Raw genomic sequence first — 15,847 nt, forward strand, 5'->3', positions numbered from 1 at the left:
TGTAATCACACAGGAACAGTAACCAAAAAAAGAAAAAAGGGAAAAAAAAGAAGAAAAAACAAGAAAACCTGCAATATCTGGGTATAGGGCACTAAGGAAAAAAAAAAGTAGAGGAGAATAATAAATGAAAAAAAAAAAAGGAAAAATGCAAAAAGAAAATCAAGGAACAGGGTTAACCATAAGAAAAAAGGGGGAAAAGAAAAAAAAAAACCCTTAAATTAAAAAAAAAATTTCAATGAGGCACAGGGAAAAGAAAAAATGCTGAAAACTAGGACCTGGGAGGGGAAGATTAAGAATAATAATGTAAAGGACAAAATTATTAATAATATTAGTTGTTTTAAAACAGACAAATACAGGCAAACTAATCACCAGAAAAAAGAAAGTGAAAAATAAAAAAATTAAAATTAAAATAAAAAAAGAGAAAAAACAAATTGGTGGAGGACAGGATAGGGCACCCAGGCTCCGTCTGAGCACACAGACTGTGATGGAGTTCCTGTGGGCCCGGAAGGTAGGTGGGAGTGGGGGATGGCTGCACCTCTGTTCACCAAGCGGGTGTGGGGTATAAGAGTAACCAGAGGAATGTCGTACCTTTTCAGTCTTGCAGGTCCCACGTGTCTTTGGGGTTTCTGGAAAGCAGAATGTGTTCTTAAGCCTCAGGAATCTGCTAGAGTGCTGTCTCTTTAAATATCCAAAATAGTCAAGCTGCTTTTAGACCTTCAAAATGGCGGTGCCCTCCAGACCGGCAGGAGTCCACAGCTCAGCCCACCTTTCTCTTCACCTTCTCCGTTTGTTCCCCAGTGACTGTGTACAGTCCTCCATGCAGTCCCTGGCTAGCAGGGTGATTTTTAGGTTAATTCTTAGGTCCTACCATCACTCGGGAATCTCCAAGCTGTCTGTGCCGTCAGGATCGCTGCCAGACCACAGCTCCGTTTGTCTTCTTTTTGTGGTATTTTCATGAAAATTCTTCTGCTAGTTGGGGTTTAGTCCACTTCTGTATCCTTCCCTTCAAGACTCAGGGGTCCAAGATTATCTTCTGTGTCTGTGTTAATTGATTTCCCTTTTCTTTGTTGAAGAGGGTCTGTGCAGTCTTTCTGCCTAGTCTGCCATCTTGCCAGATCTCCTGACCTTTTGCTTTCTTAATGTATGATGTTTTTGGTGTCATCCCACAATTTTTCTTCTGTTCTTCGGTCAGTGGTACTCATTGCATCAAATCTTTTATTCAGATGATCTCTAAATTCAGATGGGATATACTCAGGGTCATATTTTGGCTCTTGTGGACTTATTTTAATTTTCTTCAGCATCAATTTAAACTTGTATGTGAGCAATAGATGGTCTTTTCCACAGTCAACCTCTAGCCTTGTTCTGACTGATGGTAGTGAGCTCCTCAATTTCTCTTTTTACAGATGTAGTCAGTTTGATTCCTGTGTATTCCATCTGGCATGGTTGATGTGTATAGTTGCTGCTTATGTTGTGGAAAAAAGGTATTTGCAATGAATATGTCTTTGGTCTTGCAAAATTCTTTCAAGATCTCTTGCATCATTTCTCTCACCAAGGCTGTATCTTCCAACTACTGATGCTCCTTCATTTCCAGCTTTTGCATTCCAATCATTAGTAATTATCAATGTGTCATCTTTCAGACTGCAGAAGTTCTATTTTGCCCAAAAATCTTTCAGATTGCAATCTGAGGCTTGAATTTTTAGTTCAGTCCTTTCAGCTTGAGAAATGCAGAGCACGTTCTTCCCTTTTGGTTTTTTAACTCCAGGTCTTTGCGTATTTCATTATAATACTTTACTCCGTCTTCTCAAGCTGCCCTTTGTAATCATCTGTTTAGCTCTTTTACTTTATCATTTCTTCCTTTTGCTTTAGCTACTCTACGTTCAAGAGCAAGTTTCTGACATATATTTTGGTCTTTTTTTTTTTTTTTTTCCCTTCCCGGTCCAGGGTCCTTTTAATGACCTTTTACTTTCCTCATGTATGATGTCCTTGATGTCATCCCACAATTCACCTGGTCATTAGTGTCCATTGTGTCAAATCTGTTCTAGAAATGGTATCTAAATTCAGGTGAGATATACTTGGGTTTGTATTTGGCTCTCATGAACTTGTTTTCATTTTCTTCACCTTCAGTGTGTACTTGAGTTTGAGCAATTGATGGTCTGTTTGCAGTTGGCCCCTGGCCTTGTTCTGAATGATGATATTTAGCTTCTCCATCATGTATTTCCACAAATGTAGTCAGTTTGATACCTTTGTATTCTATCTAGTGAGGTCCACCTTTATAGTTGCCATTTATATTGTTGAAAAAAGGTATTTACAATGAATAAGTCATCGGTCTTACAAATTCTATCATGTGATCTCCCTTGTCATTTCTGTCACCAAGACAGTGTTTTACAACTGCTGATCCTTCTTTTTCGTTTCCAACTTTTGCATTCTAGTTGCCAGTAATTATTAATGCATCTTGATTGCATGTTTGATCTATTTCAGACTGTAAAAATCTATAATTTCATCTTTGGCATTAGTAGTTGGTGCATAGATTTGAGTAATAATTGTACTAATTGGTCTTTCTTGTAAGCATATAAATATTTCCTATCACTGACAGTATTGCATTTCAGTATAGTTCTTGAAATGTTCTTCTTGACAATGAATGCAATGCCTTTCCTCTTCAATTTGACATTCTCACCACAGTAGACCATATGATTGGCAAAATGCCCAATACCAGTTCATTTCAGCTCACTAATATCTAAGATATCTATCTTCAAGAATTTCATTTCACTTTTGACAACTTTCAGTTTTTCTAGGTTCATACTTCATACATTCCAATTATTAATGGATGTTTGCAGCTGTTTCTTCTCATTTTGAGTTGTGCAACATCATCTGATGGAGGTTCCAAAAACTTTATTTCATCCATGTAATTAAGGCAGACTCTACTTTGAGAAGGTAGCTTTTCCCCAATCAAGTTGTGAGTGCCTTCCAACTTGAGGGTTCATCTTCTGGCACTATATCAAATAATGTTCTGCTGCTATCCATAAGATTTTCATTAGCCAATTTTTCAGTAGATCGCCAGGTCCTTCTTCCCAGTCTTTCTTAGTCTGGAAATTCTGCTGAAACCTCTCCACCATGGGTGACCCTGCTGGTATTTGAAATACCAATGGCATAGCTTCCAGCATCACAGCAATACGCAAGCCGCCACAGTACAACGAACTTCTAAATCTTTGCCTTGCTGATAATTTTGTCTCTTAGAAGATGGAGAAAAGCATGAATATAAGTTTAGTTTATAAGAAAACATTGACTGGTGAAGTAGAAGTAAATGGAATGTTTTGGCAAAAGGACCAGTACCCCCTATTGTTTATTATAGCAACAGTGAGCAATTCTGGGTATATACTTTAGGGAAACAGATTTCAAAATATAAATATCATTCTATTTCCTGCAATTTAAAATAATCATTTGGAGAAGTGGGAGATTATTAGTAAGCAAAATTCTGACACACTGCAAGTGATTACTACAAGAAAAGTTACCAGGTGATGCTGCTATTATTCTGGGAACTATACCCTGTGAACTGCTGGTATATGCCTTAACTTTATGACTATGGTAATACATCACAATGTTTGTGTCTATTATTTCACCAATAAATATGTGATAAAACTGTAACAAAAATGTAAAAACTACAAAATAATTAAAAGTTTTTAATATTTCGGTTTTAGGAAGAGCAGATATTCTGGGGATGGCATAATGATGTCCACGTATTTGACACAAAGACACGTACTTGGTTTCAACCAGAAATTAAAGTGAGTATTGTAAAATGAGTTTTATTTTCATTGATACTTTAGGAGTCCATTTTTTTAATTTGCATTTTTAGTAATTGGATTTTTAATCTCCTACAACATAGCTCTCATGTATTGCTATCAGTACTATTTTTTTAAAGAAATCATTTAATTTTCTCCATGTGAACTAGGGTTTTCTAGAAGAGATCTTTTTAAGAGGTACCATCAGGGCATAGTGCCTAAGGCATTTGACTCCTAAACAGAGGTTGGCAGTTCAAACCCACCAGCCACTCCGTGGAAGGAGGACTGGGCAATCTACTTCCGTAAAGATTTACTGCCTCAGAAACCCAAAGGGGGTCACTGTGAGTCAGAATCAATTTGATGGCAGTGAGTTTGAGTATTATCATTCTTTACCTACAATTATGATACAACCTTAATGAAGGCTTTTATAAAGTCCTTTATAACAAAGTCCATTATTTTAAAAAGCCCATGCTTCATAAACCCTTGAAACCAGAACTATATGCAGATATAACATGGCTATATATATATATATATATATATATATATATATATATATATACACACACACACACACACACACACAGACATAGACACTCTCTTTTGCTAGTAATCAAATGCAAATTCAAATTTGTTTAAGCAATAATGAATACATAGGTATAAAGCCTACTAGAGTGGCTCACACAGTAGAAGAGCTAAAAGGACCAGGGCCTCAGCAATGCAGCAAGTAGCTCAGTACCATCAAAATATTTACCATCTTTCTTTGTGTGTTCTCCCTGCTTCTCTTTGTGTGCTGGCTTCATTCTGTCCTTCAGACTGGCTGGCTCATTTAGCAGAGAATGTGGCCCTGGCTATGTAAGCAGTTCTTTCTGTTGGTGCTGCATTCTCTCACTGTCTATATATTAGTCCTAGAGAAAGACTCTGGCTCTACTTGGGCATGTAGTCATTCCTTACACCAGTCTCTGTTGCCAAGAGAATGGTTGACTTGGCCTGAGTCACATGCCTGTCCCTAGGGGGACAAGGTATTGTTATTGATAAGTTCTCCAGAAATGCACAGAATGGAATACTGAGCAGGCAAAACCAACAGTGTTCACTAATGTGCATACATGATTAAATTCTTTATAGTCCAGTTTCTGTTGATGACAGTGATCAGAGGCTCTATGCAAAATAGTTAAGTATTATAAAATGTGACATCTTATTCCAGGCAGTGAATTTCAGGTTCCACTGCTACTCTATTTTTCTTTACCCTATTTCTAATTTTAGAACTGATTAAGTATCAGTCATTTATATTTGTTGATTGAATTTTTCTTCAACCAGTATTTGAATTTTAATATTTATGACTTTCATTAATGAAATAAAAGGTTTTTACCTCTGTTAAAATAATTTCATGTTGACTAGCAGGTGGAGAGAAAAATTAATGAGACTGGGTCTACTGAAACCAGTGCTAGATCTCTTTAAGTCCCTTTAACCTGCTACTTCTTCAGAGAATAAACAAGCATCTGTAGATACTGAAGGCATTTTTAGAATGTGCTCCCCAGATGAAGGAGCTGAGATAGATTCCTATTAGTTCTTTGGAACTTCAGCTATTTCCCTGCCTCCTTCTCTCTCTCCTTACCTTAATACAAATTCCTTCTCTCTTTTCGTCCCAACGGTCTTATATCCACATGACAGTGACTTTATTAATATCTAACCATGTTTTCACTCTTACTTCCTTTATGATGTCTTCAAATAAAATCTTATGTTGCTTTTATTATATCTGAGTTTTTCTGACATGATTGCTGCTAGAATCCATTTACTACTTTTTAGAGATTCTCTTACATCACTTCATTATTTCTAAATAGCTGCCTCCAAAGGCAAGGCAATGTGGTAAAATATAATAGTCAATGGTGCTGAACTTAAGAAAAGGGATTGCATTCTAAGTGTGTTATAAAAGAGCCATTTCATCTGTGGAAACAGTGTTTTCCTACATGGAATTTTTGCCCCTACAAGAGCAAAAATCGCAATAGAGGTATTTGAGGTGTTCTCAGTATTTGAAAAAACCTAATAACATTGTAGCATTTCTTCTACAGTTAGGCACACAGACTAATGCAAATGTCATTTCTTTGCTTTTACTGGGAATCGTATGAGCTCGAGTATATTCACAAGTTTTGTTTGGCTCTTAATTGCATTTGATAAATAAAAAAGTAGAAATTAGATATTTCATAATAAATGTGGTAATTATGTTGTTGTTACATGCTTTTGAGTCAGCTCTGACTCATAGCAACCCTATGTACAACAGAATGAAACACTGCTATACGTGAGGCCATCATTGTAGCCACTGTGTCCATCTTGCTGAGGGCTTTCCCCTTTTTCACTGACCCTCCACTTTACCAAGCTTGATAACCTTCTCCAGGGAATGGTCCCTTCTGACAACATGACCAAAGTAGGTGAGACAAAGTCTGGCCGTTCTCACTTCCAAGGAACATTCCGGCTGCACTTGTTCCAGGACAGATATTCATTCTTCTGGCATTCCATGGTATTTTCAGTATTCTTTGCCAACACCACAATTTAAAAGCATCAACTCTTCTTTGGTCTTCCTTATTCATTGTCCAGCTTTCAGATGCATATGTTGTTGTTGTTATGTGCAGTCGAGTCAGACAGACTCATAGCGACCCCTCCTTGGGTTTCCGAGGCAGTATATCACTATGTAAGTAGATTGCCCAACCTTCCTTCTGAGGATAAAAGGCAGCTGAAAATACCATGGCTTGGGTTAGGGGCACCTTAGTCTTCAAAGTAACATCTTTGCTCTGTAGTACTTTAAAGAGGTCTTTTGCAGCAGATTTACCCAGTGTAATAAGGCATCTGATTTCTTGACTGTTGCTTCCATGGGTGTTGATTGTAGATCCAAGTAAAATGAAATCTTTGACAACTTCAGTATTTTTTCCATTTATCATGATGCCGTTTATTGGTCCAGTTGGTAGATTTTTGTTTTCTTTATGTTGAGGTGTAACCCATACTGCAGACTGTAGTCTTTAATCTTCATCATTGTGATAGCTGGAGCATTCACATAGAGCATTCTGGAAGCTTCTAGTTCTGAGATGAGGTATGTGAGCAAAAGGAGGCAGTTCTTCTGAACAAGAAGGCACCTGGTCACCTCCCCTGATGTCAGTGAAAGAAATGGACAATTCATTTCCCTAGTAGTCCACGCAGCTCAAGCTAGAATTCTTCAGCTTCATTTGGGCTATGAGTTGCTTACACATTTTCCTCTAGTTTACAGAGCACTCTTAATTCAGACACCAGCCAAGCACAGAGTTTGGTAAATTCTAGGGAACTGGCTCCACCAAAGACTCCCTGAGACAGTGCGCCATCATTTAACAATGAACCCTTGTAACACAGATCTTCCAATGACTCCAAGATGTCAGTCTTCATAAGGACACACTCCACTCCTGTTGCCACATTTTAGGTATCTGTCAGAACAGCACCCCATATTCTTTTTTTTTTTGCACAGGCCAAATAGGTGAATTAAATGGGGATGTTGTAGGAATCACCACCCCTGCATCCTTCAAGTCCTTGATGGTGGCAGTAATCTCTGCAACCCCTCCAGGGATGTGGTATTGCTTTTGATTGACTATCTTTGTAGGTAGAGGCAGTTCTAATGGTTTCCATTGGCTTTTCCTACCATAACAGCCCTTACTCCACATGTCAGGGACCCAATGTGGGAATTCTGCCAGTTGCTGATTATATCTATTCCAATTATGCATTCTGGAACTGGGGAAATCACTACAGGATGGATTTGGGGACCCAGTGGACCCACTATGAGCATCCTTATACTCCAGAACAAAGTTGGTGACAGTTTGGCTCTGAAACCAAGGGGACTGTGGTGGTTCCAGCCCTTCCACCCCCAAAGGCCATGGTCCTACCCTTTCAGGCTGAGACAGCTCTGCTTCTGTTTCCTTGGTCTCTCTGCTTCTGCTTATTAATGCCCGAGGGCAACCCACTCTGCTGGAAAACTTTCTGCCCCCAAAGCACTCAGCTTTCTTGGTCCGTGGGCTGGCCAACCTGCTGCTCCATTTCATGCTGGTCTTTCCCACTAATTAATACCTGAAGACAACCCACTCCACCAGTAAGCCGCCTAACCAAAGGCATCAAGCTTTCTCTTCCGTGGGCTGGTAAGGCTGTTGCTGTCTCATGCCGGTTCTCTTGGCTCTGCTCCTGCCGTCTCTCATGCCAGTCTCTTGCTCTGCTCCTGCCGTCTATCATGCCATATGCTGGGGTCTCTGCCAGGGTCTTGGATCAAGGACATAATTCACTCCTGTTTCCACATTTTAGGTATCTGTCAGAGCAGCACCCCACTCTCGGTACCAAATGTGTTAGACTGGGTTCTCTAGAGAAAACAAAACCAGTAAAGCTTATATAGAGAGAGAAAGAGAAATTTATCTTAGGAAAATGGCTCACACACTTATAGAAGCTGACAAGTCCCAAATTCTTGGATCAAATGTCAAGCTGGGGGGTTTTCCCTATTCATGCATCTGCAGGGGCTGAGGAGTTCAAGGTTGGCAGGCAGTATACTGGCTGTTGACTTCAACAAATGACAAATCCAAGATCTTCAGGCTGAATGGTGTATTATTCACTCATGGACAGTTGTAGGCAGAATCCCGATCCACAGAAGAGTGTCTCTTTACGCAGGATGTTCATAAATATACTGGAAGCAGGCCACACCCCTAGGGAGACTCCCTTTCAGTGGATTGGCTGCTCAAAACATATATATCTGGGCTGCTTATGCACAGGGAGATAGCTCAGGGTGCAGAAGAGTATGAAGGGATGGACACTGGGAGGAGGTAACTATGGGGAGGAAGTGGGAGGGGAGCTGCTGCATTGTAAATTTTGGTCAATGACATGAGACAAAGTATATGTGAACTGCTGTATGAAAAGTGAATTTACCCTGTAAATCTTCACCCAAATCCTAATTAAAAAAAAAAAAAAAAAACAACATATATATCTGATCTCATCATTGGAACAACCCACATCACAATTGCTTAAACCACACAGAATTGTGGTCCAGCCAAGTTGACACACAGCTCCAACTATCACAATCAGTAAGTGTTTAAGTCATCTTCCCTTTCAGCAAGCAGTTATGTCATCTGCATATTGCAGGTTGTTAATGAATCTTCCTGCAGTCCCGATGCCGTGTTTTTCATATAGCCCAGCTTCTCAGATTATTTGCTCAGCATACAGATTGAATAAGTAAGGGGAAAGGATACAACGCTGACATATACCCTTCCTGATTTTAAACCATGCAGTATCTCCTTGTTCTGTTCGAACAATAGCCTCCTACTCTATGTACACATTCCTCATGAGCATACTTAAGTGTTCTGGAATTCCCATTCTTTTGCAGTGTTACCCATAATTTATTATGATCCATGCAGTTGACTGTTTTTGCATAGTCAATAAAACACAGGTAAACATCTTTCTGATTATTATAGTAGATAGAATTTTGCCAAAATTTTAAATCAGAAATGAGATAATAAAAAAATTTTAAGTTTTGCTGGAAGGTCTGAGAACCACACCTCTTAAATAGTTCTCTCTCATTTATTTAAGTGTTACATAGGTAATACCTGAATTATTTCATCACCATAGTCATTCAGGTAAGCCTGAAAGATTTAGGACATTATGGTGATGGATGTACAGCTCAAATTTTCTGTGCACATAGTTAATTGCCAATGAATTGAAAATGTTGAATTCTCTCAGAACTTGTAATGAAATACAGGCACCCACCATAAACAAATGGAAATTATGCAGATTTTTCCTTAAAATCTTTTTCATCTACTCATTAACCTTTCTTTTCCTTTCCATAAAAAACTTAAGGAAAAAAACTCCAAACCAAACTCAGTGGCTTGAGTGGATTCTGACTCATAGTGACCCCCACTAGGTTTCTGAGGCTGTAAATCTTTACGGAAGCATACTGCCTCATCTTTCTTCCATAGAGAAGCTGGTGTGTTCAGACTGCTTTTGGTTAGCAGCCAAATGCCTTAAAACCACTGCACCACCAAAGCTCCTGTTTTTCTGAAGAAAGGATTTGCTATATGTATTCAAAGTAAAATACAGAGACGTGTTCTCAGTTAGTGTTAAGAGTTTTTACTAAGAGAAAAAGCACTGTTTAATCTTAAACCAAAAGTGAAGTTCCTATGGTAGAAGTTGAAGCACCAAGGTTTTTGGGGAGCAGATTTAATTTTTCAGATTCTCTGAGGTTTGTGTAATGCTCATTCATAATATTAACTCTGTGTGTGTGTCAGTATGAGGGAGACAGAGAAAGAGAATCTTCTCATTTGATTTTTTAAATCCTTATATTTCAAGCTATCTTTTGCCAAAAAGTGTCACTCATTTACTAAAAACACTTTAAAAAGTAAAGATTGGGGAGAATAAACGTTATTCTTGAAGATGAATATTTATTTGTCCATAATTAATACTACTTGGAATGATCTTGTATATTTGAGTTTTTCATTGAATTACATAGGTAATGGCAGTTTAGTGGTCAAGTGTTTCTCATATGGAGCATAGGAAGGTGACCTCATGTCATGTACAGATTTTCATGTCTTTGCCCTGTATTTTGTTCTGATCTCTACTTGCAGGGTGGAGTTCCACCACAGCCACGAGCCGCGCATACATGTGCAGTTCTTGGAAATAAGGGATATGTCTTTGGCGGACGTGTTTTGGTTGGTGTTTTTAATAGAAGTATTATTTTTATGTCTGGTGCTCTTTATGAAAATTTATCCTCTGTGGATATTAATCCTCTTGTATAGATTGGATATGCACTGAGGGTATTAAACAAATACACCCTGGGTTGAAAAAAAAAAATATATCCTCTAATTTTGTAAAATAATTCAACATTCAGATAATCTAGAGATAAAAATGGCATCCAATAATAACTTTCAATTTTTATTTTTCTTCTGTTCCCAAAACAGAGCATATAGTTACTTACAGATGATTATAAATCATATTTTAAGGAGAATCCTTCACTTCAGTGCATTATCAGAAAAGTTTAATTTCTTATCATCTAACTTGTATTAGTTTCAACTCATTTCTTTCTTTCCCCTTTGACATATTATTTTGGTAGCTCTATGTTGATTTTATTAATAATTAATACTTAGTCTATTAATTAATACTTAACATTGTTTCTCAATGCTTCTGATGTTAAGTAAAATAGTCTATTTTTAACCTGAAATTTTAAAATTGAAATTTTAGCCCATGAAACACTAACCAAATTTAACATACTTTTATTTTAGCAAACTAGGATGAATGATTTGCACTATCTAAACTTAGATACCTGGACTTGGTCTGGAAGGTAGGTTTGATATCTGATTATATTTTAAGCTATAAATATTTGTGTGTATGTGTGTGAATGATGTCATGATCCAAATTTGGCTTTCTAAAACTTAACTAATAATTTTTTTCCCTTCAGATTATATGTCTAAGCAGGGAATACAGAGATTTAAATACAGAGTTAATTTTTAAAACTATATAAAGGATAGGGTACTACTGACAATTGATTATGTGAAAGCACTGATTTTATACTAAATATTCTTTGAGGACTGACTGGTCAGTAAAAGAAAAGAAGGAGAGGTTGTATGATGTCATCTCAGGTGAACAGATGATGAAACAGGTAAAAGTCAGATTTTATTTATAGCTCACAGTATGTATTTGACAACAGAAAAAGTATATTGAGCTATCAATCAGATATTCATGTAATAAAATTGAAGCAAAGGCATATTATATTATCTTAAAGTATAAATAGTATTAAAATCATGAAAGTGCCAGAAGAAAATATATCAGACTATCTACACAACAGTGGCTCAAGCACAGCAAGGATTGTGAGGATGGCGCAGGACCGAGCAGTGCTTCATTCTGTTGTACACAGGGTTGCTGTGAGTTGGAGCCAACTCAATGGCACAAAACAGTGATGACATCTCTTTTAAAGATGTCTTAGCATGAAGGAAGTTTTCCTAAAGTTGATCTAAACCCCAAACTCATAAATAAAAAGATTGATAAGATCACTTAAAAATTAAATATTTCTGTATAGAAAAATATTCTATAAAAAGTTTAAAAGCAAAATTGGAAGATATAAACAAAAAAATGAAGTAATATTTGCAGTTTTTTAACAGAAAGGGTTAAAATCCATAGGAACTCTGAAAATCAAGAGAAAAACAATCCAACAGTAAAGTGAATAAGGAGTGGAAATGGGCAACTCAGAAGAAATACAAAGAGATGAAAAATTAAAAAAAAATTATTGTGCTTTGGGTGAGTTTACAGAGCAAATTCATTTTCCATACAGCAGTTCATACACATTTTGTTGCATGACATTGACTACAATTCCCCACAGTGTAACAGCCCTCTTCCCACTTCTTCCCTGTAGTTACCTCTTCCCTGTGTCCTTCTCTCCCATTCACTTCTGCCCCTCAGCTATCTCCCTGTACAAACACTGCCCTTCTGTTCTCCCATGATTAATTTATCAATCAATCACTCCAAGGAGTGTTACCTGCCTGATGTAAATGTTCACCCCATATGTCTATTGTTTGGCTGGAAGCCACAGGAGTGAGTTCAGTTACAGACCTGAAGGGTAACTATGGCCATAGTTGCAGGGGTCTCACAGGATACCAGTACACCTGGTCTTTTTTTTTTTTCGTTAAATGATTTTGAGTTTTTTTCCACGTTGTTCTCCCTCTGTGCAGGATCTCCTGCACTGATCCTCCTCCAAGTGGTTGACAGTTGTAGCCAGGCACCATCTAGTTCTTCTGGTCTCATGGTTATATGGACTAATTGTTTCTATGTGTCTTTGCTTTTCTTCATTCTTTGCTCTGGACGAGGAGAGACCCATTGTTCAAAGAGGCAAAAATTTTAAAAACAGATGTCAACCTCAAATTATCAAAGAAATGGAAATATTAGTTTTTATATATTGAATAAAAGTAATGATAATGACCAGAGTGTGCTAGGATGTAACAACATAGTTGGTAGAAATTAAATTGGTTCAGTTTTTCTGGAGGGTAGTCTAGCAATATGCTTAAAATATAAAATGTAACTTCTACTTGGATTCATAATTTCTCTTAAGACAGTAACTGGACAGGGGTGTGTGTGTGTGTGTGTGTGTGTGTATGTATGTATGTATGTATGTGTTTCAGGATACACCCGCACAAAGATGATTATTGCAAAAGTAAATTGAGTTCAACTCTCATATCCATCAGTGGGGACTATTTAAATCATGGTCCATTTGCTCAATAGTTGCCATACCTCTATTACCAAAGTAAACTATATTTCATGGCAATTCTCCAACATATTGGTTGAGTGATAAAAAATGTTACAGAACAGAATATATTATTCAATTAATGTTTTTAATAAATATATTTATATGTGTATTAAAGAAAGATATATACTAGATGATTATTATTTCTTATTGCTGGTAGATAGGATTATCAAACTCTCTTTTTAACAGATTATTTTTGTGGTGAAATGTTTTTTGTAATAAAATGTCTCTTATAATCAACAAAAACAATAAAAACATTTCTTTTTTGGAAAAAATAAGTGATATCTTCCACAAATGGACTATGTTATTATGGAGCATTCTGGAGAATGGTGCTGTCCCTCTCACCTGAATTAGCTAAACTTTTATGCTTCTAACTGGCGCTTATGTTTTTATTTCTGTTTAATTTTTTTAAGCTCAAGATAACACTCAAAATCTTTAGAGGTTTATCCTGAATCTGGAATAGCATTCATGCTTTTATTTTGAAGTTTATTATAAGGTAGATAGTATTTTCAAGGGAATATAATGCTTCAGGAAATTCTATGAGTAAACCAGTTTTTTGTTTTGTTTTGTTTTTTTAAAGCCAAACAAAAAAACCCCCCATAATTTCCTTGGGGAAATTGGCTAAAAGCAGAAAATTAAACATGAAAAACAGTATAAAGTTAAAGACATGAAAATAATTATGCTGAAAAAAACTGAGGAAGGATATTGATTAACCAATAAAAAAGTTGCCCAGGCTGCATTGTGAATTAGTGGAAACAGGATTGGTTTATTTTCACTCTATGGTTTTTGGTCATGTGCTGTTGTTGTTGTTATGTGCCTTCGAGTCGGACCCGACTCATAGCGACCCCTCCTTGGGCTTCCGAGGCAGTATCACTGCGGAAGTAGATTGCCCCATCTTCCTTCCGAGGAGTGGCTGGTGTGTTGGAACCATCAGCCTTCTGGTTAGCAGTCAAGTGCCTTAGGCACTACGCTACCAGAGCAATAGGCATTAAATGGAAAGAAATTGTTTAAATTTATCTAAGAATTTAAGGATGTGTTTTAAACATTGATGTAGGTGGGATTGGTAAACTTAGTTCTTTTTAAAGTGCTTACCGCAGTTTTTTCCTTTAAGAACTGAGATGATCAGAGATCTTACTTTGACTAACATGGTACTGAGATATATGTTTTTTCTCTTGCAACAGGATTCCTATTAATGGAGAAAACCCAAAACATCGTTCATGGCATACTTTAACCCCAATAGCTGATGATAAGCTTTTCTTATTTGGTGGACTAAGTGTAGAGAATATTCCATTAAGTAAGTCAGTTGAAGTTTAGCCTACAGTTACTATCTCACTCTTTTTTCTTTAATTGCATTTGATACTTTAAAGTGTGTTCTCCTCACCCCACCCCTGCCACCACCCCCTTCTGATTTTTGGTTTACCTTTATCCCAACTATATGCTTGCATTAAAAGTAAAAGTAGAATACCTCTTTGCTTTTGTATTGTACCCTTGGCTCTCCATATTCTCCTGTTTCCTAGGAATAGAGAAAAGGAAGGGTAGTTGAATCTAGGTGAATTAAAATCCCTTTCAACTGTCATGTTCTGTGAGTGTTTGTCCTGATTTTTGGTCCAGATGCTTATACTGTAGGCTGCAATGGGAATTAGAAGAGCAGCCTTTTCCCAGAAGGCTATGGAACTATAAGGTGGGAAAGCCAGTTGCTTTTTTTTCTTCCAGAATTATAAGGAAAGTGCTTAGCTAAAATTTTTACTCTTGTCACTCCTTATTCCATGGCTGTGGGTTTTTTACTGTACTTTTTTTTCAGCAGTAACATTGTGGCATCAGGATAGATAAGTAACTAAGAATACCCACTACTTAGTATGACATGTTGGATGTTTTATATTTTCTTAATTCAGAAGTGTTCAATGGCTAGAGGAATGTTCTTTCAGAATCCCTGAATGTCATTAAAGCCATTTATATAGTTTTATATAGCATCTAGAAGGAGCTGTTTAGATTCAACAAAAATTTATTGAGCAGTATAACTGCATCTGGCAGTCTGATGGAGACTAAACAAATATACAAACTTCAGAGGCTTCTCTGGTTAAAGAAAGAACAACTCCTAGTAGAAGAATAAATTAGTTATTCTTACAGATTATTATACTTCTCCAGTTTGTGGGGCATTTTAATTAAATGAGATTTAGAAACAAAAATCTGTGCATTTCACTGTTGTTGTCATGTCATGTGCCATCGAGCAGGATGCGATTCATAGCGACCTGTTTGTTCAAGCATCCCTTTTATGGTATATTCTTGTCAGCACGGCACTAGGCAACCAAAACACGTGCTAACGTATGTATGATAGAAATGATAGAAGATTTGTTTTAGAATAATTCAGCAAGAATAATGAAAGAGGATAAATGGAGCATGTGTAGCAAAGTCTTGATAGCTGTTGAATCTGGGATATGTGGGTGTCCATGTCACATTCACTCTTGTATATATGTTTAAAATTTTTTATGGTAAAATATACACACTCACAAAAGATAATTGTATAGATACAGCCTGGTAATTCTGGAAAACAATTTAAATTTTATCCCAAAGACCTAATCTTAATTTCTGAATTGTTGTGATATTGCAGGTGATGGTTGGATTCATAATGTCATAACAAACTGTTGGAAACAACTTACACATTTACCTACAACAAGACCCAGGTAGGTCTAGAAGTTGACAAATAGTAAAATAGTTAAGAATTTTAAAGTATTAAAAATACAGCATTGAATTTATAACTTTTGTCATTAAAGCTATAATCATTATGAAGGATATATTTATA

At 36.8% G+C, this 15,847-nt stretch overlaps 1 protein-coding gene across 1 annotated transcript in view; it reads left to right on the forward strand.

The window, feature by feature from the left end:
• The window catches only part of KLHDC1 (kelch domain containing 1), a 79,517-nt gene that overhangs the window by 37,582 nt on the left and 26,088 nt on the right, over positions 1-15,847 (forward strand). The window contains exons 6-10 of the mRNA XM_007943678.2: positions 3,696-3,779; positions 10,382-10,465; positions 11,036-11,094; positions 14,229-14,341; positions 15,656-15,728. Of these exons, the coding sequence (XP_007941869.1) occupies positions 3,696-3,779; positions 10,382-10,465; positions 11,036-11,094; positions 14,229-14,341; positions 15,656-15,728 (413 nt within the window). The remainder of the gene's footprint in view (positions 1-3,695; positions 3,780-10,381; positions 10,466-11,035; positions 11,095-14,228; positions 14,342-15,655; positions 15,729-15,847) is intronic.

This window comes from Orycteropus afer, unplaced genomic scaffold (assembly GCF_000298275.1).
Source record: "Orycteropus afer afer isolate SDZICR_OR568_19922 unplaced genomic scaffold, OryAfe1.0 scaffold00111, whole genome shotgun sequence".
Lineage (NCBI taxonomy): Eukaryota > Metazoa > Chordata > Mammalia > Tubulidentata > Orycteropodidae > Orycteropus > Orycteropus afer.